Genomic DNA, 27,855 nt, shown 5'->3' on the forward strand with positions numbered 1-27,855 from the left:
TTTTGGCAACAGGTTCATCTTATGAATCCTGATTACGTTCCCAAACCATGCTGTGCACCTACCAAACTAAATGCCATATCTGTTCTTTATTTCGATGATAATTCTAACGTAATCTTGAAGAAATACAGGAATATGGTAGTAAGAGCTTGTGGATGTCACTGACAAACAGTCTTCACACGGACTCTGTGATTCTACCGTGAACTTCCATACTACCTTCCATGCTTCCATGAACTACCTGACCTTGGAGAAAAAAATAATTGACAAACCACCTTTTAGAACACCATGTACGTGCCTTGTGGGAGGAAGGGGTGTGGGGACCACACGCTGGGGCGCAAGCAAACCGCTGGACTTCTTACAGACTGACCCTATGCTGCGGTGGCTGCACAGCTCTGCAGAGCCGGGGCGTGCAAAGCAGCAATATGCCCACACACGCTTTATTTGGCTGGGACGGTCTTAGTCTCGCATAGTGGCTTGGCTCGGATGTGTGCTGCAGTTTTACCAGATGGGCACCCACCACCCAAAACAAGTGAGTTTTTTTTGTGGGGGGAAGATGAGGGGAGAGTCAGGGAAGCTAAAGAAAGTGGTGTTTGTTAGTACTTCAGACTTAGAGCATACGTCTCGTACAAGATAATAAAAAATTCCTAAGGTTAGGAATTGCCTTTTGTCTAGAAGGACCAGTTACCACACCTAGACTGTTAGTCTCCTCCTGAAATCTGTCATGACAGTAAGCATCTTAAGTTGTGCCAAAGCTAACGTTTCAGTTCTCGTATTGTCCAAGCACAGTTTAAGTCTAGTCCTGCAAGCGTAAGCTGGCTTGGCTGCACCCTGTGTTAGAAGCACTAGCGTGAACTCAGCCCCTGGCTGGTCCTGCCCCTTTGCTGTTTGACCGAGCAGTATAACTTTATACTCTCGTTCTTATGCAACCTCCTTCCGCTCCCCACAGGGAGCTGCCTCATCTACTACCACTTGCCCAGGAAGGAAGTCAGGACGCTTCTACAGCTGTAATTCAGACGTAAAAGTTTAGGGGCCATTCCTTCTCTAGCCGGACAATTTATTTACAGGAAGACAGAATGTCAACAACGCATGCACGTCTTTGGCCAACCTTTCCCCTTCAACTCACGCAACTAACAAACTGGTATAAGGGATACATTCACAGCGTAGCCACGGTTTGTCTAGCAGAAGCTAATAGCAAATTGTTTTGATCAATATTAAACTTGTATTAAATGCACTTACCTCTAATTCTTGCATTTAAAAGGCTTCTTGTAAATACAAGCTATAATTTATTGCACTTGTCACTGTATATTCATTGTGCTGTATCATTTATAGAAAGATTGCTTTTTTAAAAAGTTTTTATTTAGAAAAATCTCAGTGTAAACAATTGTACCACTTCGATTTTATACAAGAAACTCATGAGACTGTGCTTCACTAGAAAGTTGTTAAAAACATGATAATAAAGGCTTCCTTTAAGGCAGAAGTATATACATTGATCCAATACATCTGCCAGTACAACACTTAGCTTTTACCGTGGGTTTTTCACCCTTACACATTTTTAGACTGAACAGAATCAAAAGTTCTGGACAGACAGTGAAGTGAAGTACCAGGAGAAATTCACTGATTTAAAAGTTCATTGCTATTTTGCCTTTTTTTTTTTAAAAAAAAAACAACCCCAACTTTACTCCATATGATGGACAAAAATCAGCATCTTGACAGATCAGTCAAATTAGCCTGTAGCCATCCTCATTTCGTGAGTTTCTGTGCACACGAGATGGCAGAATTCAGTCCTTGGTTTGCCGTTGTCTTTGTATCGTGACAGTCTCTGCAGTGTAAATTCTTTGGCTTTCAATTATGTCCGAGATGGAACATCTTGTGCACCAAAGAACAGATCCATATTACAATCCAAGGCAGCACAGAGTGTATGGTCCTAGCATTCAAACTTACCAACGCTTACAGCTTGGAAAAAGGTTAAGGCTCAAGAAGAGTGGGGAACTATTTTACACTACTGTAGAACAGCTGAATGGAAAAAAAAAATTAAACATTGTACTACTTGTTCTTTTAAGTACTCTGAATAAGGAGCAGGTCAGCACAAAGACCGGATTCAGGCGAGGGTAGGAAACACATGTCATCAGCTCTGAGGTCTAACTGATCGTGTAATATTAACGGAGCAGTTATAATGGCGCCTGTTCACTGTGGCTCTATATAAGTAGAGCATAGTTACTCCCCTGGAGCTGGACAGAAGCAGCCTACAACAATCCACCTGACACATGTACAGTACGGCATCAGTAACGTTCAGGCACGTGTTACAGTACCATCGCTTCCATTATGGCCAGACCTCCCATGCTGAGAGGATTAACAGGAAACAACCAGCTCACGGTGGCCTGGTATCTTCCGAAGGTGTGTGTGTTTTCAGCCTCCCATGACTTTCCATTTCTTAACCAGCAGCTATATTAAGACAAGTAGAGTTTAAGTACAGTCGTAGAGGCAAAAGCGACTCAACGCAGCTGTAGCTTTTACCTTTCTAGTAATGGTGGGCAGTTTGTAAGGATTACTTTTTAACCAAATCTAACTAACTTGAAGACAAAAATATTCTACTGGTGCCCTTAAGTTGGTTTTCTTAATGTATTTTAGTCTCAAAGGAAACCATTTACACTTCATTGCGGGAACGCAGAAATGCAGTAATACTACCAATGCTGAAAATATTCTCAGTTTGCACAGTAACTACTTGTTAGCTTTCCTTCACGCACAGCGTAGCGTGTCTTTAACACACACACACACACACAGAGGGAAGATACCAATGTTAAGTACATTCAATTTCCTAAAAACAAACAAACAAAAAAAGCCCCAATCCCCACCCCCACCCCCAAATACACTGTTTGAAAATTAGCAATGATTGAAATCCCTCAGCTACGGTACAAAGACAGCCAGGGAGGGAGCATCCAGACTTTTATTACAACTCATCCCTTGCCTGCCGCAAGACAAAGCTATGCAGTGATTCAAGGTCTCTCGTTCCGTTGTGTTCACTGACTTTCTTTCCACCTCGGAAAAGCAGAAGCGTAGGATAACCACGTACCTTCAAAAGACACACGCACACAAAAGAGAAACTTGTTACTAATGTCCAAACTCACCAGTATCCTTCACTTGTATTTACACCTGACTCTGAGAAGCCACCAAACCCCTCTAAAACAATAAGCAATTTTAATCTAAAAAAAACCCGAACACCACACCAGAACTTCCAGTGCCAACCTGCAATTTCTGAACATTTGTAAGTGAATGGGGTAATACATGTTCCTCTAGGCTCTTGCAATGGCAGCTCCAGCTCTGTCGTCGGTTGCCTGCCTACCAGCACCAAAAGACTTTTTTTTTTTCTCCTAGCAACAGAACTTTGCATCAGCTACCACAAGACTGCTTTGGTGCTTTCACAGAGGGAGGCTTCTTAAATTAGGGACTTCTTCAGCTTTATCCAATAATGAGACTGACCCAGTCTGAACAAACAGTCCAGGAAAGAAACGGTGTCCCCAGGTGCTGTTCTGAACTACCTCTTTTTTTTGGCTAACGGAGAGCACAGCTGCACTGTCACCAGGCACCCGCACTGCAGCAGCCGGCTTGGCTGCACACTGGAGCCTCCAACATTCGGTACACAATACTATCCCGTTCAGTTCAGCCCTTTCACACTTACAGAAAATCTGCTGCAGACGTTACGTTCCACAGTGCAGTCTACTTCTGCTATTTTGACATCAGTCAAACCTGGAAATTGCTCTTTGGCAAGGTTCTCCCAAGTTGGAGCCAAGTTCTTACAGTGACCACACCTAGAAACAAAAGAGAGATTTGTTTAGCAGATACACCTTCCAGTTTATCTCTACTGTCTTGCTGCAATAGCTGTTAAGTGTAACTAGCTGCCTTTCCTATCCCCTAATGATTTGGCCCTCCAACTCCCTTGCACTATTATGTCAGTAAATGAGCTAAGAAAACGAGTGATTTTATGTAAGTTAAGCACTGAAGTAGTTTCTGGCCTTCGTTAGTCTCGCCTGGAATGGTATTCTGGATGTCGGTGCATTAACATTTTACCCTTCAGAGGAACATGAAGCCAAATAAAGACGAGCACAGAGAATATTTAAATGAAAAAAAAAAAAAAAAAAAAAAGACTGCTTAGAAACCAACATGTTTTAAGTAAGGCATAGAATGTCTGTAGTACAAATTAAGTCTTCAGGTAGCACATGCCAGTTATGCTAAAGTTACATAGCCCAAGTTTAATTATTTAAATGAGATTTTAATTTCCCTATTAAATTTCTTCCAGTTCCTAACAGCCTCCTTGACCAATGTAGCATTGCCCAATGCTGGAAACTCAATTTTAATAGAGGCATTTGTCAACACAGATTCTGCTTTATGAAACACTCCAGTAGTTTAATGCACTTTTTCACTGAAGGGACTTTGAAGTTTAAGCACTACCACTGTACTTTCAGGCAGATCCACAATGACATTGTTTGATAGTCGATAAGCTTCACTTAGTGGATGGAAGAAAATATATCAGGCCCTATTCTGATTTGCATTAAATAGAGAATCATTCCGGTTATATCATCAATTACGCCAAAAAGCCTATTTCTGTTTTATTCCCTTATGTCTCTACAGTAACATGAGAATGCGGTCCACAGAGTGCACATAATGAAACGCTAGTGTCAAGAGAGAAAATGATACTGTAAAATGGCAGGAACTATAGTAAAGTATTAATCTTGTTTATATTTTGAACTTGGTTTAGCCAAGTTCATAACTTGAACTTCTTACTGCCTTCAAGAAGAATTCCCAAAGCACTTCGGACTTTAAAGCTGCATTGCTCATTCTGTTCTAACCCAGCTGCACCTTAATTGGGTTATTAAAACAGCCCCGTAATTGCCTCGAGGCTGGATCAGGGCATTTACAAAAATAATGAAAGATGTCTCAGCAAAAGTTTTCTTAGTGCAAGCCAGTGTGTATTTAAACCACCTTGTTAATACACAGTGACAGTATAAAAGCATTTCTCACCATGCACAAACACTACTAGAACAGGATGATTTTTATGCTTACTACGCAAGTTAACGTTAATATTTATCCAAAACTAACTGAAAGACAGAACTAGCAAGCAACATAATAGGGTTTGCTGAGCCCTACGTAAGTTAATCCACTTGGAAGAGAAAAAGGTCATTTATGTGCAGAGCACTGCAACCGTATCCGTAAGCCTGACTTTCAGAGCTAAAACTAGGATACCGGCTACATAAATATAGGAAGGATTTTCCTAAACGGTGGCTTTCTGAACACCGCAGCCAGGGAGCACGCTCTGGTTTAAGAACTTGACTCTCTGCATCCTGAACCACCGTTTCTCAGCCTGGCATCCAACACTGATCGTATCTGCGAGATCCAGCAGCCCCCGTTAGAATCGCACGAGATGAGGAGATGCAGTATTATTAAGACAAGCTAATTGAAAAGGGAGCATTTCTTTCCCAGAAAGTTTCTTAGATAATGAACTCCTACATATGCCAACAAGCCCTGGGTTCAGAAATGAGACTAAAAGCTGCTTCGTGCACAGGTGTAAACTGAATTTACCAGCCAGTTCTGCTGGTGGCGTAGCAGCAGCACAGGCACAGGTTCAATCTCAGTCCCTCGCCGTGCACAGAGAGGATGAAGGGAGTGAAGAAAGCGCAGTGAACGTGAAGGGGGGGTGCGCGTGTATGGGCAGGGTACTTCTTAACACAGTGGTGGCAGATACTTGCCCACATCCAAAAGCAGATCTTTCAGACATAAGCAAGCATAGACGTGGCTCTCAAGCAGCAAACCACACTGCAGTAAAAAGGGTGACAACACTGGAAAAGACTGCATCATCGAGATTACCTAAAACAAAACTTTGCCTGGTACTTCTGGCCTACAATAAGAAACACATTCATGCCTACTGTCAAAGTTAAGCTGCAAGTCCTGAGCACATTTAAATATGGGTTGCATTTGCTTGTATTGCTTTGTAATGGTGTCCTTTTACCACCCCCAAAAAAAGATCTTTTTATATTTTATAGACTGCATTAATGGGATGGCTAGAGATGAAATCAGAGATGTGTTATCTTTCACACAGTGAAGTACAGCTTAATTTTAATCTCTCCCCCTACACTAGGCTTCCTTCTGTTGGCTAAGAGACTGGCAATGGATGAGAAAGATGGCATGCAAGTTTCATTAAATTCAATCCAAGCACAAATAAGATGAAGTCCATAAACCAGAGAGAGAAACTTAAGACTTTCTTTTTGTCTCAGAAAGGGAACAGTAAGAAAAGGGGGAAAATATTTGTTCTACGAGTTTGTAATCCTGAGGTCTTACCCCAGTTCAGGTCCCAGGCTCTGCTGGATATGCCAGTAATGGCAATGCCAGATGGGACATACTACTTTTTTCCCTGCCCAGTGCTTTCCATTGGGTGTCTACACCTACACCATCTGCATTGGACATTTCTACCTTGGGTCACTGTAAGGACATAATATACTCTTTAAGTACATCTCAAAATTGTCACTTGTGCAAATTAGGTTTTGTCAGTTATTTGAAGAGTAACAGCCAATTATCCATAGCTCTACAGTCTGTACCAATTCCCAGGTGCTCAAATGAGGCTTCCAAGAGAGGTTGGTTGTGGCAGGAGAGGGCCCAAAGGCCAGCATGCTCTCCTTTCTCAACAGTGTCGATTCGTTCCCCTCACCTTACCCTAATCAAGAGATAGGAGCACACTAAGCCTGCAAAGAAAGCTTCACTCTCCTTGTTCCCCAGCATCACCCGGAGGCTGACACAGTAAAGCTGCTCTGTCAGCCTTTCCACAGAGAGGCATCCCAAGAAAGCTAAAACAGATCAAGCTTTTTTGCTGTAACTCTTGCCAACACACACACATTTTTCAGTTAATTCATGTTTTAGATCCAGACAACAAATACAGTACTACACACAACGCAAAGACCTACAGCAACTAATGCACTGATAGCTTAGACCAGCAATAATCCTGAACAACAACAGGTGCAAACTTCTTACCATGGAGCGTAGAATTTAATAAAGGTGATCCCCCTAGCAATGGTTGCATCAAAGTCTTTTTCAGAGAGAGAGAGCACTGCAGCCTGTTCAAAAAAAAAAAAAAAAGAAAGAAAAAAAAAAAAAAAAGAGTCAAAACTTTTTGTATATGTAACATCGGCCAAACAAGCTTTTAGCTACCTGAAAGGGAAACTCAAACTGGAAAAGATAATATTATTGATAATATAAACAAGAGTAGCAGCAGCACACCGGACTTTTACCCCTCAGCTGCTTTCCTCCCCTAGACAGATGTAGAGAAACGCCTATTTCACACTGAATCGCATCCATAATTGGAGAAACAAAACATCCCTATTTTCAGGGGATTTGCCTGTATCCAAATTCTTAGTTGTTGGGGGGAAAAAAAAAAAAAAATCACCTTCATTTTAATACGCTGTCACGCAGACGTTTCAAGGAACAACCCTGAGAGGAGTTGGCTTAAAGCATGTAATGGTCATCTGAGAGTTTAATGAGGTATTCAGAGCATACTAGGGATGTCTTGACAGCTGTTCTCCCTCTGCTATATCCCTGCGTTGCATACATAGAAAAAGCCGTTACCAGAAACACGTATTTGCCTGTCAAGGGGACGTCGCCACACAGCACTTGCATGGACGCCAGGAAGAATTTTTAATCCTGATAACATCAGGAGCAATTGCATGGGAGTGATGGGAGGATAGCACGTTGCTTACAGACAGTCTCATGGGAGAGCGCGGAACCGTAACAAACTTCATTTTTTCTTCTAGACCCTTAAGGGCGGGAGGGATTAAAAATAAATAAGTAGATCTCATGCCTATAAAAGCTTCAAATGAAAGCAAAACAAAAACAAGAGCGCAACTGCCAGTATTACCGATTCTACTTTAAACCCAGTAAGAGTTTTATGAAGAGAAGCCAAAAAGAAACTTGAAATTACAGATTAAAGGTACTGGATAAACGTTTCTGTAAATAATTGTTAGTTCATGAAATTAAGTTATTCCATTAAGTTGAAGTGTTACTACCGCTAAAGAATTATTTAAAAATTAGAAATTATACTTTCTAATTATTAAATAATTACAAATTATTAACTGAAGAAAAAATGAACAGTAAATACATATTCTCCTATTCTGAATTTCCTAAATGGATATCTAAAACAGATGTTCCAAACATCTTTTACAATCTAAGATACCAAATCTGAAAACCCCATAAACAATATCCTCCCCATGATCCACACAGTAAAATACATTTTAAAGTTCTGTAGATTACTATCAGGATAGCAATGTGAACTATATAGCCACAAAAATAAGTTTCATATCGAATAGCTCATTTACCTTGGTTTCTTAAGCAAATACTGCTTATGCAATCACACAGCCGACCATCTGCTGGTTACTTTACCTTAATCCCTCTGGATCATTTTTGAGTAATTTTAATGATGTCTGGCAGGAGAGAAGTCTCATGGTAATAAAAGTACAGCTTCCGTGAAAGGGCTGGCGTGTACTTGGCCCACATAAGACATGGGGGAATCCACGTAAGGGCTCAATACTGGGACACAAATTTGGAGTCCGGACTCACTGCTTTTGCCATGGTACTGGCTGTGGGCTGCTGATGGTAAATGCAGTCAGTGTTTGCTGGCTACGTGGGCCAGCCCCTTGTCTCAAAACTCATGAAAACAAAACCAGAACCAAGATGTCTGAAGGTAAGTGACCAAGAAGTGGTGGCATCCAAAGCTGGGATGTAATGCTGCAAAGACAAAGTTGAGCCCTACACTGTGTCTACTGTTATTTGGAAAAAAATCCCCCCACAATTCTTTCCTGTTTGTATGTGTGCTGGTGCATGCAAGGCCTAAGTGGGAATTGGCATCACATGTGGTTTATGTTATTTCTATAAAAAGAGAAAGACGATTAATTACTTTCTGCATTGTACTCACACCAGCTTGTTAGGATATTCCAAATATGAGGTCAATTTAAAAATAAAAAAAATGAGGGGTATGAAAATTGCAAACCTAATATCACTTTTGGTAAGCCACTTTATGTAAGATTAGTAACCCTGCTGGAAAAGTCAACTGGGAAAGGTAATCTTCTCCTGTGAGAAGCTGCATATAAACTGTATTTATATTAATAACATTTATGCCTTTGAATTACATAAGTTCATTCTGCATCACAAGGGAGTGTAAATCACCATCCCTTATTTTCTAGGCAGAAGTATGTTTTCCACATTTGATGAAAAAGTATGCTTCAAAACCACCCCTAATTTCTCAGCCTCACCAATTTTACATTCAGCTACAAGAAAAATAGCAGATGAAATGCCAAAGTGATTAAAAAAGACAGAAAACTAGATGACATGAAGTACAAGTATGCAAAGGTGATGAAGTTATTCCTGCTGATTCCTTGGCAACATTCATAACCCCTGTAGCTCCTACAACCAGGATTAGAATAAGCCTCCAAACCTGAGGAGTTTTCTTGTCACAGAACACGTTACCTTGCCACATCTGAATCAGTCTTCATAATCTTTGCTTGTTTGTGGTTTCTGCACGTAGTCTACAAGTACAGGACCCTGGCTTTTTTTACTGGCTTAGCAGCATGTGCCATCCTCCTGGCTTCAAGTGAGAATCTTGCAAGAAACATTCATCTTCATAGCAATGAAATACCCTGTCACGCAGACTGAGGTGCCAGCAGGTCCGCAGACCAAAAAAGACCACATTTATGCCACTACCTAAACAACTTATTGCAACCATAAAAAGAAGCCAGATTTTTTTTTTCCTTCTCCAATTCATCAGGTTAGTAAACTAGGATCTATGGTCTGATTCCACTCATTAATAACTAAAAAAATAACCAGGGAAGTATTTGGTACAGTTTACATCTAGGAATTGTCAAGCTATCAGAGAGAACCACATGGAAGACTTGGACAGGCTGCTGCAACAGTTTGAACACTTTTAACACTGCTACAGAGTGCGGGAGCACTTACCTCAACACGGGTGGGTTCTGCGGGTGGCTGTGGGGCTTCGGTGGGTTTATCTGCTGGTGGCTCTTTCCCAGAACTCTGCAGTTGGGAATCCACATATTCCTTTAAGGAATCGAAGTCCCTCTTCCCTTTGTACTGGTCACCCTACAATTATCAAAGAGTTTGTGCAAGTGTGTATATGCACTTAATCTAGCAAATAAATAATTATCAGCAAAACGTAAGATTGCCAAGTGTAAGCATCTTTGTAATAAATAACGATTATCTAGTCATTAAACCTCTCCATGGCATTCCATTCGCTCCACATCTTCAGGATTTCCCATAGGTTCTTCTGTACCAAAAGGGAACAATCTAAAATTTCCTTGAAATGAAAGGTATTTTAGAAACGTAGAAGCAAATTTTAGTAACCTTTCTACTCCGACCTTTATCTCCCACTCTAGCCAGCATTTTCAAGCTTTTATTTTTCTGAACCTAAAGCTACGGCAACGAACAATAAAATACCCATTGCTGTTTGGTGGTGGTCTCTGTTACCATGAGAGCTCTGTCCAGTGTTTTGACAGGGCTGAAAGACTGACTTGCATGTCACCTGAACTACACAGTCGCTCCTCTGGCCCACACACTCATCACACATCCTCGGAAAACCCCAAGAGTAAGGCAATGCTCTCTGGGTGCCTAAGTTCACCTGGGAGCAAGAGACAACAGCTGCCTGCTGTGGGGCAGGCATTTCCAACTCTCAGGACTAAGTTAACTCACATTTTTGAACCTGCAAGTAAAGCCCTCAACCCAGTAGATCTTCGAGAAGCCACAGTTTGCCTTAGACGCTTCTCCATATCTCAGGTATGTTCACAACTCTAGAGAAGAAGAAATCAGAGCACCTCTGAGCAGTTTCTAATCTCCAATCCACTGTTGGCCATCTCCAAACTGGCTCTTGCGTGACTGCCCTCCGCACTCTGCGAAAATTAGTACTGATTTCTCTGTTCAAAAGAGAGATCATCTCTTCAAGACGCTACCCATCCATTTTGGATAAAACTCTTGAGTTTCAGTCCCATGAGGTGTGGGCTACAAGATGTATCATCTCCTCTCTCAGATGAGGAGTAACAAGAAACAGCATACAATCTTCCATACGTAGGAAGGAAGAACAGACACCTCTACAACGATTTCCTACATCTTTGGAACTCTTGCCACACATTTTCCTTCTTTCGTCATTCATAATGTTACTTGTAACTATAGCCACCTTCCCCACACTGGGTCTAAATCACAAAGGAATTAATCTAAGACGATGCAAGAAGCCTGTACCTGCTTGTTTGTATCCATTTCAGCAGGACAAGGTCAGTGCCCATTCGTTCCTCCCAGGGTTTCTGCTGCATCTAACCAAGAGGGCTGGTGTGATGCCAGACTTCAATTATGACAAAGGGGACGATGGTATTACGGACAACAATGCTGGATGGCTGAAGCAGTTCTCCTCCTCCTCCCCCCCGCTTACTAAACAATATAATAACAGCCAGAGAGATTTCCAGGAATTTCTGGGTCAGATTATTGGAAACTTTTTGGGGTTGTTTTGTGTTTTTGAAAATATATTGTATCAATCCACGAAGGAACATGCGATTCTGGTGGCAGTATGCCACCAGGGAATACCACACTGCCAATGGAGAAAAGCCAGTTTGATGTCAACAGAAATAACATTGTTCAGACTAATGGCTGAGATTCAGCTCTACCAAATACAACAGCAGTGATCTGACTTTTCCTTTCAGCGCACTCTTGATTCAAATAACTCCGAGCAACTCAAACTTCAATAATTACAAAGAGTCAAAAAAACAAAAACAACAAAAAAAAACCCCCACGTATCTGGCTTGTTGAGAAAGACCACAGCTAACTTTTCTAGATCAAGATAGTATGGTTCTGGCAAGGTATCTTGCCACCTGTAGCTATCTGAAAAATAAAAATAAAGCAGGTGGAAAACCATTCTGGAGAAACAGCAGAACACTTCCCGTTCTTCAGACTCACACCATAAAGAGAAAAAAGTTTAACTGAAAACACCTCTAACCTAGGACATGCCACCATGTTTTGACTTGAGCGCTCCCTCAGCTTCCAGTTCTGCTTCTGACATGTGCCAGGCACCGCTGCTCAAGCAGTAACAAGGCTGTGTATTTCCTGTGGGAATCAGGTTCGGATTCAAAAATCCAGGTGCTGCTTCATTTAAATTCCCTGGTGTGTCAGATCTTATAGGGGTGCTTATACCAAACCTCACATGCACTGGTATGTACTTACGTCCACTTTCTCTTTAGAGTGCCAGAAAACTGCCACAAGCAACAGCCACTAAACTGGACTGAGTAGCAAAACTTACATCTCTGATACTGTAGATGTTCAAAAAGGAATGCAAGATGAATAGGGCAAAAACCCAGCCGCCGCCCCCCCCCCCCAAAGCTTAGTGGGTAAGAGCTAAAAGAGGAGAGCTGGGTTCTCTGCTTGCAGACCTATTTTTAATATCCATTTAATACATTTAATTTATCTTGAAAGTGTGAAACATGATAAGACAGACTACTATTTATGTTTATTTGCTGCTGTTCATGTACGTGGTATTTATAAATATTTTACTTCCCCATAGCTTCAGAATATTGTAATTCTTTGTATTGCTACATGGAAAAACGTCAGCTGGGCCCACAGCACTCTCACTCACAGTGTCACAGGAAGTGTTCAGATTTATAAGATGGAAAATTTGGATCACTCAGACATCCCTCAGCAGATACGCACCACTTACAGATGAGACCCTTCTGATACACATGGTGAAAATTACATAATTTTTTGTTATTCCTATTTCACCTCTGTTTTTATGTTCCATAGGAAGTAAGGTATTAAGATAAAGTACACCCAGAATTCTCTTACACAGTAGCATAATCGGAGATACTGCTTACAGATTTAGGAACATCATACCAGTTATTTGCAGAGCACAAAGAGCAAAAAGCTCTAACTTTTATCTGTGGATGAAGGATACCTCTTCCAGCACCAGACTGAACCTCCAACATCCTTTTGCCTCACAGGCAGACTTTCCTATATGCCCGCTTGATCTTTTTTTCACAGAATGCAAACATAGTCCGAGTATTATTCAGAAAAAAATGGTCCGATCTTTTGCTGAGCTTGCAGACTCACCTTTTCACCATTCCTAAACCAGAGGAGCGTGGGATAGCCACGAACTTGGGTTTCAGAGCAGACTTCGTAATGCTGGGTACAGTCAACCTACATGTGGAAAAAAAATGTAAACCATTCAGTGCATAAAATAAATATACAACAAGCATCACAGCTTCTCTTATGTTTAAAATCTCAGAAAAATACAGGAACTAGCAATGCATGGCTTGGCAAAACTCAGTACCAAGTACTGTCTTGAGAACGATTATGTCTGCTTTCCAAATAGTGGTTTGGTTGTATAATTGGGAGGCTCTGTGTGTGTGTTTACTTTTTTTTTTTAAGGAGGGATTGGGGAGGGAGGTATGAATAGAAGGAAGTAGTAACAGTTACAAAGAACAATGAAGACATAATTAAATATTCCAATTAAAACAAGTACTTTGTATTCTCACTTAATAAAATCACCGCATGGACAGTAAGACACAAAACGCTAATGTGAGAGAGCTTTAAAGTGAAGATATATTGGCTTATCCATTTTTGAAAAGACTACTCTTTAAAGACTTCAGAAAACATGTCAACAGCTAGCAAGTTAACTTTGCTCCACGGGAAGTTCCAAGCGCATAGCAACATTCAATTTGAATATGTCATAAACCGATCTGTAAAGTTACCAGTTCATAATCTTCTTTGAAACAGAGAAAAAAAGATAACTTAAGCATTGGAGCCGTTGCTCGACACAGCACTTGGATTTTGAATTTTGCATTAGAAACACTGTGCTCCAGATCACTGAAGATCAATTCTGAAGATTAAACAGAATCCTGCCAGTAGGTATCGTTGCTGTTAAGACACCATTCCCCCAGATTATGTGAAGGTCATGGTTCAACCTTCTTAGAAACAGTTGTGTTTCCTGTTTACTCACAGACTTACAATCTCAGCCAAGACATGATTCAAATGGTTTCATAACATGTACAGTTACACAAAATTGACTAGGCATCAAGACAAATCTTAATGGCTGTATTAAATAGCAAATATCAGTAAAAGTAACTGTGAACATGACAGACAACTGAATAAAACAGAAATGTGGCAATTTTTTGTTTATTTTGTCTGGATAACAAAGAATGGTAATTTCAAGAAGATACTTAAACTAAGCAATGATTTTATCAAACAGCAAGCATTCCAGGTTCCCAAAAAATAAATCAGCAGATGCAACATTTAGTAAAGACACTACCGAAGGAGCAACAGCCTCTGATATTTTATTCTCAGAGGGAGTCTAATTTTATATCCACCAGGTCTCAAAATTACATATATATATATACATATATATGTCTTAAATTACATATATATATGTATATATATGTCTTCTCTAAGGTTCAACTATGCTGACCTGCTCTGTACATCTACAGTGTATCTGAATTAGCAGATTTTCAAAGCATTAAAAAAAAAAAATTAAAAAAAAAAAGTCAAGCTCATCACCCCTAGTAACAGCTGAAAGCTCTATGAGGGCAGAGGCAGGGGAGATAGCTGGGTTTTTGTCCCTCTGCAGGACTGACAACACTGCTAACTGTCATGCAGTCTTTCAGATCAGTGAAACCACTCTGAAAGCTTAAGGATACGGAAGTTGAGCCCAGTCAGTTTTCCACCATTGGCAAATTCAGAGGGATTCACATAATGAGCCACCTGGACTTAGGTATGGGTCAGCAAATAAAGCCAGTAACTGCAATTGCTAGACCACCTCCATACCTCTGCAAAGAAGTCACTCCATGTACAAGTAACAAGCTCCCATGGTAAATACACCACAGAATCTGGTTATCAACCCTAAGGGAAATAGTAAAGCAGGACAAGATATCAGTTTTTAAGGTGGAAGACCCCCTGAAACCTTTAGAAAGTTCTATGGGGGTAAAGAGGAATGAAAAAAAAAAAAAGAAAAAAACAGGAAAAATAATTCATCATAAAGAGCTCTAAGTCTGAAACTTGCTAAAGAATTCAATGCTGTAAAGAGCAAATTGGAAGTCACTTTCCCACTCAAAATAAATTCTGAAGTCGATATATCAAGTTCTGACAGAGGGGAAGCATAATAATAATAATAAAAAAAAGGCTTAAAATGTTATTCCCTGCATATGAAGTATTAGACTTATTCCCAACTCCCTCTGAAGCACAGGGAGCTAGCTGTGTTTCTAACAAGTCCTTGCTTAAAATGAGGGAGTCCTGTCACTGTAACGAAACAGCCATCCCTTCAAAACAGAGTGAACTACTGGATGTGCAAGGAAAAGATAACCATCTCAAAATTAAAATAGGAACTATGACTATAAAAGGATTTAAGAGGTGACAAACAAAACAACTGTTATTTGCAAATCACAGCATGAATAGCATGATACTTGGCTGAAATACTCATTCACACAAAACACATTTTCAGACTAAGGGCACTTCACCTACCTTGCCAATCTTGACAGTTTCTGAATGCTCAAAGGCTTGAGCCAGCTGTTCCCAGGTTGGGGCCAAAGCCTTGCAATGCCCACACCAAGGGGCAAAGAATTTTATAAAGTGATTACCTTTTAAGTCAAAGAAAAAAAAGAAAAAAAAAAAAAAGATTTAACTCATTTGGAATGAATTTGGCTGCAGTTAAAGACTAGGTACTAATCTCAGACTGCAAATTTATAATGGTATTTCCTGAGTTAAAGATCGGAAACACTGTAAATCAAAGGCCAGGGCAGAATTCTTCAGCAATTAGGTTTTCAATACCGTATGCAGTCCCACAGTGTTGCCAATTTCCCTGAAAATCCAAACAGCTTCACAACCTCAAGCCAACAAATGAGATACTAAAACTGATATTTTTAACCTAACCATTTGCTACAGTGTCTAATACTACCATGTCAATCACTTGCCCTATTACAGAGTAGAAAGAACCACCAGGGAACAAGTATTTGTAACAGCATAAATGAAAGTAAGTATGAGACTTCAACTTAAACATTTCTTAGGAAACACTGCTGCATTAAGTCCATGAACTACCTAAATCATTTTGTTCAGCTTTACATTCTCCTTTTTCTGCCCTGCTCTTTGTATTTTCATGTCAACTATTCAGAAATCACTGCCTTTATAAAACACCGCAAACATCTACTAGAGAGAAGAGTCTCTCCTACTAATATCTCCTACTAATGTTTAGTTTAAAAGTATAATCTTAATTGCAGAGTACCAGAATATGCAATTTCCTTCAATTAAGATTACTATTAATTCAAGATGCTGCACACTTTTGCACACGTCAAGGCAAGGCTCTGTTAATACAAAATAAAAATGAACTTAATTAAAACAAGAGAAAAAAAAAAAATCAAATTAGTTTGAAGGAAATGCCAGCAACTAGAGAAAAGCTCTTTTTAACAGAATTATTCATCATCCTTTGAAGACTGCTTTGGGGCTGATATTACTAAAATTACTTTCTAGTTTGAGGGCTTGTTCACAAAAGGAGATCAGGTGAAAGATGTCACAAAATAACTAGGAAATGTAAACTGCAGTAGTAGCGTACTCTAATTGGCCTCTTCTGCATCAGGAATACTCTCAAACTAATTGACATGCTTTCCTTTGGTCAAGTAAACTGCAAACTGAAATTTCTCGTGAATGAATAAGAACATCTAGTCAAAATCAGCTATCCTATACCACATACTCTGTGATATACTCTCCTCCCTGATAGAAAAAAAGTTAAAATTCTTTTTACCCTAGAGCGCCAAAAAGTTAAAGGGACACTTTTCAAGAACAAAAGTCAGCCTTTCAGCGACAACTGCTAAGTCTCCTGCTGAATTTAAGCACTGAACTTCTTGTAACTGAAGTCAAGAGAAGACAACAGCTTTACAGATGATCATAAATCTGCTCAACCATCGGCTATGACCAAGAGAATGTCTCCTCTATGAAGGCCAATGGATACAAAGTAAAAATATTGCAATAAAAATATTAAAACATTTACACGTACACTAAACTTAACTATCTTCTCAGACTGTAAAGTTGTTTAATGCTTAGCATCTCCCTGATAGCTTAGAGAAGAATCCGTGAAGAATTTTGATGTAATTCTCTGTTAAGCCACACAGGCTGGGAAATTTTAAGTTAGCTGCACAAAATGCTCTTTTACACTTGAAAATATTTCTAATTAGTTAATGGTTACTTTAAGAAGTTCTAGTATCTACCTCACTGGTGGTATCACATGGGTACAGATAGTTAATTTAATCTGGCCTTTCATCTGTTGTTACAGCAGCCCAAAGTTTGTATTGTAAGATCTTGCTCATTCTCTAAAAAACCCACCATGTGGGGGGTGAAATTTCCCATGTTAGGTATCACTCCTAGCATTCATTTTCAAGCTTCCAGACAAAATATTTTTAAAAATGGCCAAACTGAGGTGAAGTGTTTTGCCCACATTAAATTCTGGAGGAAGGAAGCTAAACAATATCAAGTAAGGGGCCAGACTGGAGCGGGATGGGGGCAGTAAGGAGGAAGCCGGTGGATTATATTTGTCCAGAAGAGCAGCCTGGGAGTAAGAACAAGTCAGCACCTAGGGAAAGAGGAAACGAGACTTGCAAAAACACAAGGTGAGTGGCAAGGCTGTGACTGAGCAAGGAACTCGGAAAGAAACAGCACAAGCCCCACTAGTTACTTCCATATGATTAGGGGCCTTAATTTTACTGCCTTCTGAGTGCAATGCCGTTCTTAAACTTTCTCGTGGTGTGCAATATGTAATTAAACTACTGCATTTTTACACAGTCTGTAGTTTCATCCTCTTTCAGTAGGTATTACTGGAAAATAAAAGTGGGAAGAAGGTACCTTGAAAACTAACATTTCTGTTGCAGCCTCCCACAACTGATGTCTCTATAAGCGAGTACCTCTTGCTTATGAAAAAAACAGTTACCTTCTGCTATGTGCATCTTGAAATTGTCTGCTGAGAGTTCATACATTCCCTGCTTAGGTTCAGGGGCTTTTGGTGGTTCCACATCAGATTCTGGATCCTATTCATAAGAAAAATCAAGTTTTATTTGTCTTGTACAGTCAATACACAATATTTGATTCCTGTATCACACCATTCTGTGGTGGAGTTGTGAACTCTATACTCTGAAATTTTAAATTCCTAAAGCAATGTCCTTATTTAGCTTGATTTAGGTATCTAATGTTTCCTAACAAACAAGTACTTGAAAGCGAAATGTGAAAAAGACTGCCACACAGAAAAGAGCTATCACAGTCATCGGAGTAACAGACTCTTTCACCGTGCTGTAGCATAGTCACCGAGCACAGTAATTGCTATGGCATTCATCACATCACCATATATTAATACACTTGGATTACATAACAGTTCCTCCGTCGCATCACGCGTCAGCCGCGTCTGCCATTGCACCAGTTTCAGTGGTCTTTGGGCTATTTAAAAATAGCTAGTGAAAAAGCTATTCTGCTCCTCTAATGTAGGAAAGAAGGACCTAATGGCTCCATGAAGGCAGCCACAATGGGAAAAGAGCAAACACTTTGTAGTTATAACTTGCAGCAAACCCAGTGGCACTTCAGCAAAAGCAAGTGACTACTTTCTAGATAGCAGGGTCAGAGCTGGAAAGAATTTTTTAAGAACCTCCAAGTACATTTCTTAAAATAGTTCAGCATTTAACGTTTAATTATTAAAAATATCATGTTGGTTTAAATATAATCATGTTCTAATTGTGGTTCAGCAATCACTAAAGCTTTAACTTGATTAGAAACAGCAATTATAAATTTAATTTTAGGCAAGGCTTGACCACTATATGTTACTGCTACCCCTAAACTCAAGGGTTTTCCTAGTGATGGTATTAGCTTAACTTACCTAGCCAATTATTTTAAACCCTTTCTTTAGGCTACAACATTATCAGATAATAACTGAGCTAAAGATGGCATCCATGTTTTAAGAGGTAATTAAGCCCAACACAAATGCAATCTATAACATATCATAGCTAAATCGCTTTTCTTATTCTAGAAACATATGCCTACAGGTGTTAACTGAATTGACGCTAAGAATTGTATCTGAAAATATCAAAATGCTAAACATTAAAAACTGCATTATGTCCTGTAGTTTTAAATACAGGAAACAAAGGGCAGGTCACAGGATGACAGTTTTAATTACTATTCTGACTTATGTGGAAGCTGTTCCATATTGTTATTGCCACCTGACTTCTATTCTCAGGAGCAGATTTCCTCCTGGAAAATGAAACCTAACCTACAGAAGTGATAGATCAGCAAGTCTGCAGAAGGGAATATTTCCTTTTCGTATTTCCTTTTCACTTACAGATGGTTCCTCATTTAGTTTCTCCAACATCCAATTTTCCAGTGCCTGGAAGTCCCTAGGGCCTTGGTATTTCAGAGGTTCTTGTCCCGGTTTAAGCAGCTTTAGGCTAAAGGATCAAAATGCAGAAAAGAGTGAGGCAAAAATTTTCACACAGGAAACATTCTTGGAAAGCTAACACGCTTTGCTAATCCACAGCAATGCAGCTCAGGCTGCAGTAACAGCTCTCTTGACTATTAGCACCAGGCATCTCCCTCAACTTAAAGGGTCATGGCCAGAACTTAGGACACTTTTTCATTGCCATGTAAGCTTTTAAAGGAGATTTTAAAAACAGCAAAAAGAAATACCATGTTAAACATCAACATAGCCTGATATTACTTTGATCAATAAGCAAGAGGAAATAAAACATTGCAGCGTTCAGTTCTAAGGTTAATCATTCATTATGCCTATGAATCCTACTTCAGTTTGTCAAAAAGCATCTACTTTGTTCTGTTCACCCCTCTCCACCACCAAAGGAAAAATACCCAGTGCTCATTTTCCCAGGAATTTCTTTCTCACATTTCGTTCCCTGACTGCTTTTGGAATGCAGGACTTTTCATGTGGTATTAAACTGATTAAAAACACGCTGAAACAAGTCAATAGGACAAGGAAATAAGTGACTGCTTGTAAGGATTCAAGACTTCATGATTATTACATTTAATAATTGCTATCAAAACTTTTCCATAAACTACCTAAAGCTTCTACTATTAAATATTGAAGTTAAAATTGGAAATATATCTGGTAAAGGGGCAATATCGACTTCTGACCTAGTCTTATTTTTTAAAGCAAATCATAATTTCAATTACTACTATCACCTAGCCCTCAGTTCTCCTTCCCAAGCTGTTGTTTTGTGCTGCTTTTTCTTTTTCTTCAAATGTTTTTCTCTCTCTTCTTGTTCCACATTGGAAAAAATGAACATATGAAAGTGTTGAAAAACCACATAATGCAAATACATTCAAAACAGACAGGAGCTCCCACTGCCTTTTCTATTTAAGGTATTCGTGAATATTCCTTGTGATAATAAAAGGTCAAAAGTTTTTTGGGGGGAAAAGGAAAAAAAAAAAAAAAAAGCAACTTCGTAATAAGAAGGAAACAACAAAAATGAAACAAAAGAACATCTAAAATACACCTCATGGCAATACTTTTGAAGAGTAACAAGAGAAAAAAAAAGATATCAGCTTAAAGAGCCAGCTGCACTTTTATTTTCTTCATATGAGGATAAGTTTTCTCTAGTTCAGCTGAAAGTGTTTTGCAGCCCTAAATAATCCTGAGACAAGTGTACTAACAAGCGCAGGGACCTGCTCAGCCAGTTTTGCTCTCAGGGGGATGGAAAGGGGATGCAGCCTTTCCTTTGACGGGTGTTTGCAAAAGCAGTGCAGGGACCAGCACATCCTGGACTTGCGACAATCCTTCTGTGCCCGAGGAAGCTGCGAAATTTCCCTTGCTGGAGGTTTTTAAAAACAGGCTAGTTAAAAACTGACTCAGCCAGGAAGAGAATTGATATCATGAACTCCCCTTCATCTCCTCATTTCTATAACTAGCAGTTGACTGCCTTATCATTTGTACTTTTCAAGTAGATGAAAGCGAGCACTAACTATTCCTAGATATTCAATGACCTTAAAGGAGGGGGAGGGAGCAATTACACATTCATTCTTTTTTTTTTTCTTATTCAAAATCTCTGCCACTCTTTCTATTTTACAAGGAACAGCACCACAATATAATCTATTCAAATATGTAAAGACTACCAGTGCTCACTTTTGGGGAAATTAAAATAGAGTTGTAATATTCATTGTTTCTTGGTATTTCTAGTGGAACTAAGCCGCAAACTGCCCTTACAGACAATTCCTATTTCAACAAGGACTTTGCTATTTATAGCTCTCAGCTTCTACTCAGTCGCACTCATCTGCGTCAAAGTGGGTGCAGCCAGGAGCGTATGTCAAGTTCAGGCTGTTGCTGGGGTCAGCAGTAACACCAGACAAAGTGGGCAAAGGGAAGGAAACTGGAAAATACAGGTTGTGGAAGGGCTACAGAAGACGACATTCTCCACTTATCCCCACCGAGTATTTAGTAAAGCAATTGAAACGATCCCATCCATTTTTCCAAGCTTTGAAGAAGACACAAGTGAAAAAAATCCCTTTGCTCCTTTTTGGCAGCTAAAAAGGGAGCATGTGTGTCTAACCCAAAAGCGCTATTCCAGGCTGACATCTCATAGATATACTCTAGATCATGTTCTGCCTACCAAAGCTGAGGCAGTAAGGCATATATCCTTTACAACAGGGTAACTTTAACAACCTTAAACTCCAACTGAACTTCTAGATCAATATAAGCAAAATTACCTAGAAAAAGTCTGTATAACATCACCACTGCTATGCTAAGTGATACCATTAATTTATCATTTTATGAGCACCAAGTTCACTCAGAAATTTAAGAGATCACCTATACATTAGTTATGAATGGTGCAGTGTACTGACAAACTTGTGACAAGTTATTTTTAAAAGTACCGTTACCAGAGACCAGCTCTATCATGCATATCATGGCTGTATAATGCACTGTTGCTTGAGAAAAAGAAAAGGACAATTCTGGGCTTCATTTAAACACAGCCTTCTTCCAAGACATAAAACAGTTTCTTAAAAAAAAATAAAAGAGAAAGAGTAAGAGTAGTATGTATCACATGATACTTGGCAACATGGTAAAAAGGCTTAAAATGAACGTATGAGGTCCAAAGGGCTACAAAGAAATCCACCAAAAAAATATAGCTTAGAAGTCAGCTTCAACAAATTGGCAGAGGATCATGGAAAACTAAAAAAGAAAGACGTAGGAGCAGACGTCCTTTTATACTTACGTAGGGTATCCTCGGACGCCAAATTCAGAGCACAGTGGAGTATCTGTAGTACAATCCACTTTAACAACATAGACCTGCGGGTTTTCCATGTTGTTGTATTTATCTCCCAAATCATTCCAAGTTGGCTGGAGACGCTGACAATGTCCACACCTGCGACAGAAGGAATAAGATATTTCCCTAATAGTTGCTCATGGTTAGAGGGGAATGAATCTACGGAAAAGACACAAGCAGAATGGTCAGAGATTTTAATAAATTTAAAAATAGGGAAGTCAGAAATCTTCCATACTCAAGCACTGTTACACTAAGCAACAGTGAATACTATTAAGTATTGCAGGATGCTGCAAACACATCTCATGTGAAAATCATCAAGAGATGAGAACTTCTTGCTACTAGCTTTTTAGTAACAAAGCCTACCCCCTGGACTTAGTGAGGCTATTAAGAAAAGCACTCTGAGTCTTCCAGCTTTCTAGAAAAATCCTGCAAGGCTGTCTAGCTTTCTTGCCGCTCTAACGTTTGAAAATACTGTATATTTTAGCAGCAGGTAAGAAGATAATGGTTTCTAGCCTCTTCGTAAGGTCAGTTGTGCTTGTGTGCATCACAGAGATTGTAACTCGTGAGTGATGAAACACAACAGGACCGATTTCTGAACAGGGTTTCTCAAAATCCTCCCATACCATGCTTTGCCCCAGCAGCACACCATCAACTAATTATATCTGCATATACACAGAAAAATGGCCTCATACAGTTGCTATAACATCAGCTCACCAGAAGTAGAAAATGGCTATTATTCTTCTAATTTTTTTTCTAGTCATTCCAGTCATTATAACAATACCTTATTCCTCTAACTATGATGACAAATTTTAAGGAATGGATTTTCATTTTTCTTTAATGGCTGCTTTTGCCAAACCTCCAAGACATCTAAAAATACATAATTGGATTAACAGAAAACATTCTCAGCCTAGCAGTATGAAAGCTGTTATTGCCCTTGGCATGACGTAGACAGTCTACTTTGTAAGTAACAATTAAAACACCATTAGGACTTTGGAGAAAGTTGCTCCCATTTAAAACAGTTTCATTTATACAACTGGTTTTGAGTTCTTATTCTGAATTGTCATGGCGAAGGGATACAATGTGTTATTACTAAAATTAAATATTCCTTAAATATTTAAGTTGAGACTGAAGTCCCTCCATAGTCAACTCTTTCATGGAGCTTAAATTAAGAGGAGGATTTTGGACTCCCTGCTGCCTTGCCCTAGCAGTTGCAGGAATTTTAAACACCGAATGAATACTGAGACTGGTGTTAAAGAACTAGGTAAGGGAATCTCAAGTAATTAACCTGCTGTTTATTAAGCGCAGAACAGAGCTAGCTTGTCCATGTTTAACACCGTGATCTCTGCTATACACAAAGTACCCCCTTCCCTTCCTTCTTCAGATTGTATGAGCTAAAACTGAAAATAAAGCAGGAAAAATGCTCATATCTGAATCAGGAATCAACCAGTTAGTCAGTCCTGGTTTTCAAAAAAATTCAGTGTTACATGGAAGGAAATACAAGACAAGACAGTCCCCAAAATACTTTTTCTGAAATTCATAAGGTGTACCTGCAGAATATATAAAACCAGAGAAGTCAAAAATAAAGACAGCAAGACCATGCAACATCACGCACCTTCCTTAGCCCCCTGTACCTACACAGTCTTTCATTCCTACCACTCCACATTACATCAGTGGGGCTGGAGGAGCAGCCAGTTCTGCCACTGGGGACGGTGGAGACCTGGGCATCAACGGGGAGTCCTACTCTTCCTTCCCTACATGGGCTAGGAAGGTGCAAGCATTCATAATCTCCGTTTACAAACGTACATGAAGATCCAAAAGAGACTAACAAGGTCATAGGAAAGATCCACCTTTCTGAAAAAACAAAAAACCAAACCAAAACCTTGCTTCTTGTACACCACTAACATCAGGAAGTATGGGCAAAAGGACCTTATTTGTAAGAGTTTGCAGATAGGTTGCCCATTTTAACTCTGAGCAACTGTGTGCCACAAGTGCTTGTGCCTGGAGATCATTTTGCTGTGGCAATATCCAGAGAGTACCAGGCTGCTCTACCTCACACTGACAGGCCACTGCTCACAGACATTTCTGGAGGCCACCAGTAGAGCTTCAGCTCTGCAGCTAGCAAGGGCAGCTCCACAGCAAGACATAGCACAAATCATGATCCAATTGAAGACGTTGGTAGACCCTGGGATAGACAGGTATAGCGGTACAAGCAGCACACAACCAGTCTCGCTCTGGACAAAAGAATCCAGCTAAGGCAACAGAGTTCAATGCAACAGCAACAAACTCTGGTGATTAAGCCTGCTCAGTGGACTTCCAGAGGTTTACCAAGACACCGCATACATTGAAAAGATCTGTAATGGTCAAAATAATACAATGAAACTACTCATTTGAGATTCTTTCCAACTAAGGAACCAGGGGAACCACGTTCCTCTGTAGACACGCAACTGGCACGGCCAACATCTTAAGAATATCTAGTGCCACCAAGAGAATAACCTGCCTATGGGTCTGTCCCTTGTCAAGTGTAGCTACCAAGGGGGACAGCCTGATGACTGACAACCTTAGACATCTAATGGCAAATGACTTGGAATGCTCTCTTTTTGGAGTACCCTGCAATATTTGAAACAAACAGTGGACCTCATATGTACGTCCCACTGCTGTCTGGGAGTGAGGCCCTCAGCAACATTTGTTTCGAGAATCTGGAGGGGGAAGAGTTACATTGGCTCTGTCTAACCCAATTCTTACTGGTAGCATTGACGATGCAACATTAGCAGCATCCCTAGCTATCTGAAAGACAATCCTAGCTGGGTCGTTTGGTAGGCTTCTCCCTTGTAACTACAGGGAGCAGTGCCAAAACGCATGCCTCTCTGAGAAGCATTAGGAGATTAGCACATTAACATCACATAGGAATAGGGAAAGAGGCTCTAATATAGACTCCAGGGCTGTCAGGTTGCCGCCTGATCCCACTGACAATAAAACTACTGGTGTGTATAAGCACCTCTCAAGCACTCGGATGCTCCCTTTGTCCTTCCCCTCCCCTTGGACCCAAAACCTGGCCCTGTCTGCCTGTCAGGAGCCAGGAGCCCAGACCAAGGGCCCCGAAGCTGAGACCCAGAGATCTGCAGGCTTGCTGAGGGTGAGAACATCCAGAGAAGCTGCAACCAGTCTGGGAAACGACGCGGGTCCCTCACGCTGAAGTTGGCCAGAGATCCGCAGCCCTCCCTAGGGCACAGCGTGGTTCAAGTTTGCAAGGCCGGCGCTCTCTTTGATGGACGCTGAGGATGCGCAGCATACGCTGGACTCTGCAACAGCCCATTTGGCGCAGGGTCTCCGATGAAGACTGCGCCAAGATAAAGACTCATCTCATTTTAGGGATGCCTGTGAAATGGTCGGTCAAGGCGTGGACAGACAGAAATATTATCACCTGACAACAGAACAGAGCAGCAGCACTCCTCCTCTGCACAGGCATTGCCGAGGTCTTACTGCACTCTCAGGCAAGGTCCTTCACCAGCAAGTCAGGCGTCCTCCACTTTTGTGATCCTCAGAGAACAAAGGCAGGCATCTGCTCTTTCAGGCTTTTGCTTAACATTTTTGTATGGCATAAACAAGTTGATGTTAACAACAAAAAACAGTAGTTCCTCAGTTTTGAAAGGAAATCCTTTTCTGCTGCTGATTTCAAAGAGCACCATGACTCACGTATGCCTAAATGGCGCCGTGTACCAATGGATAATTTAGGATCAAAACATAACTTTTGCACATTGTTCCCTTATTTTATCTAAATTTAAGAAAATTTTGAGAAAAAAACCAACAAACAAAAACCAAACAACCAACCCGAACAACAGAACTCCCAATAACCTCTACTGGGTATCAGTAAGTCAGATAAAAAAGGATAGGGGAAGAGATGAAGAAAAAAGCATATGAACAAACACTAGAAAGGCCCAGAGAGGAGAAGTACTATCCTCTTGACAGCGGTAACACCCAGCAAAGGCCTGTTCTCCCACTCCTCTCGACTATTCTTGTGTCAAAGGTACCCGTTCGGGACAAAAGCCCAGCAGGTCTCTTGCAAGTCTGAGAACTCTCCAGCTCTGCTACGGCTACCTGCGGCCTTGGGGACACAGCACAGTATTTATACTTAAATTTCCTGCTTGCGAAGAGAACGTAACTTCTGCAATGAAAGTACCTGTGAGCGCGGGGGCCACAGGGCAAGTGGCAGTCACCAAGCTGCAACACTCCCGTACCCAGAGGCCGCACGCTCTCGGTCTCTTTGAGGAACGACGTGAAACGGAGCCCGGGGAGGGACCGGGAGCGCCGCCGGGGACCGGGGCCGGCTCCAGCCCGGCAGAGCGGGGGCAGCCCCAGCTCGCCTCCTCCTCGCTGCCCGCCGGAGCCACTTCACCCGCAGGCCCCACGCAGGGGGCACTGCCGGGCGCCCAGGCCCGCGGGGCCGCCTCGGCCGTCGATGCGCCCCCGCCGCCGCGGGCCCTCGGGGAAGGGGGCGGCCACCGCGGGCCGGCGGAAGCCCCCGGCAGGGCCAGCACGGCCGCGGAGGCCCGGGCCGGGCACGCGCGAGGCTTCGGCTTCAGCTCCCCCTCCCCGGCCCGGCCCGGCGCCCCGCAGCCCCCGGCTGCCATTTAACGCGTGTCCCCCCCGCCGCCGCCCCCGGGGAAGGCGCCCGGCCCGGCCCCGGCGGCTGGGGCTGAGGGCGGCCTCCCCCGCCGCCGGCCCGGCCCGGCCCGGCCCGGCCGCCTCCCGCCGCCACGTCAACGGGGGAGGAGGCGGGCGGGAGGGCGCCGGGCCGGGCCGCGCTCCGCCGCTCCGGATACCCACCACGGGGCGAAGAACATGACGAAGTGGGGGGCGGCGGCGGCGCCGTGCCGCAGCATCTCCGCGCTGTAGAGGTGCTGCCCGTGCGGGTCCGGGCCCGGGCCCGGCTCCGGCTCAGCCCGCCCGGGCCGGCCGCAGAAGACGGGGCCGAGCACGGCCAAGGCGAGGAGGCGCCACCAGGCCGGGCCGCAGCAGAACGGAGCCATCGCAGCGCCGAGAGAGCGAACGGCCGGAGCCCCGGGCGGCTGCCGCTGCCGCCTCCCGCCCCGCCCCGCCGCGCCCCGGCCCCGGCCCCCGCCCCCGGCTGCTGCCGCCCGCCTCCCCCCGGGCGCGCACCGGGCCCGCGGGCACCCCTGCAGGCGCACGGCCTGCACCCTTCCTTAATGGAAGTAAAAAATTAAACAACAACAAATAATATATATATATATATATATCTCTTCTATCTTATCTATATGTAGCCTATGATATTTAATTTTATATATTAAACTATATTAATATCTAAAACTGTATTAAAAAATCTAAAATAACAGTAAATTTTACATTTTTATACACACACACACACACGTGATGAAGCTTTCCTTAAAGTAAATCAATTAACACAAAAAGGCAGGCAGGGTGGTACCAGCCCGGTGAATAACGGTGCTCTGGGACAAACCCCTGCACCCCGGTCCCCCCTCCCAGCGCCGGTGTCCCGCCGGGAGGAGGCCTCCATCCCGCGGCTCTCCTGCCCCGC

The 27,855-nt window shown here is 41.8% G+C and overlaps 2 protein-coding genes across 3 annotated transcripts in view; one reads left to right on the top strand and one right to left on the bottom strand.

Moving 5' to 3' along the window:
* Window positions 1–3,067, top strand: part of BMP6 (bone morphogenetic protein 6) — a 96,060-nt gene extending 92,993 nt beyond the window's left edge. Inside the window, exon 7 of the mRNA XM_087763062.1 lies at window positions 13–3,067. Coding sequence (XP_087619188.1) covers window positions 13–162 — 150 coding nt within the window. The 3' untranslated portion in view covers window positions 163–3,067. The remainder of the gene's footprint in view (window positions 1–12) is intronic.
* Window positions 1,332–27,387, bottom strand: TXNDC5 (thioredoxin domain containing 5). Of its 2 annotated transcripts, none has more exons than XM_087763071.1 (10): window positions 27,126–27,387; window positions 22,251–22,400; window positions 19,373–19,478; window positions 17,981–18,077; window positions 15,529–15,644; window positions 13,126–13,212; window positions 9,985–10,125; window positions 7,015–7,097; window positions 3,674–3,803; window positions 1,332–3,067 (listed from the first exon to the last, which is right to left on the bottom strand). In XM_087763071.1, the coding sequence occupies exons 1-10, from the start codon at window positions 27,326–27,328 to the stop codon at window positions 2,945–2,947; spliced, it is 1,236 nt and encodes a 411-aa protein (XP_087619197.1). In that variant the 5' UTR covers window positions 27,329–27,387; the 3' UTR covers window positions 1,332–2,944. The 2 variants fall into 2 exon arrangements, with proteins under 2 accessions (XP_087619197.1, XP_087619202.1); XM_087763076.1 differs by lacking the exon at window positions 27,126–27,387 and adding an exon at window positions 26,479–26,497.
* Window positions 27,388–27,855: the final 468 nt, after the last annotated feature.

This window comes from Nipponia nippon, unplaced genomic scaffold (assembly GCF_047370975.1).
Source record: "Nipponia nippon isolate SJK-2023a ecotype South Korea unplaced genomic scaffold, ASM4737097v1 scaffold_1, whole genome shotgun sequence".
Lineage (NCBI taxonomy): Eukaryota > Metazoa > Chordata > Aves > Pelecaniformes > Threskiornithidae > Nipponia > Nipponia nippon.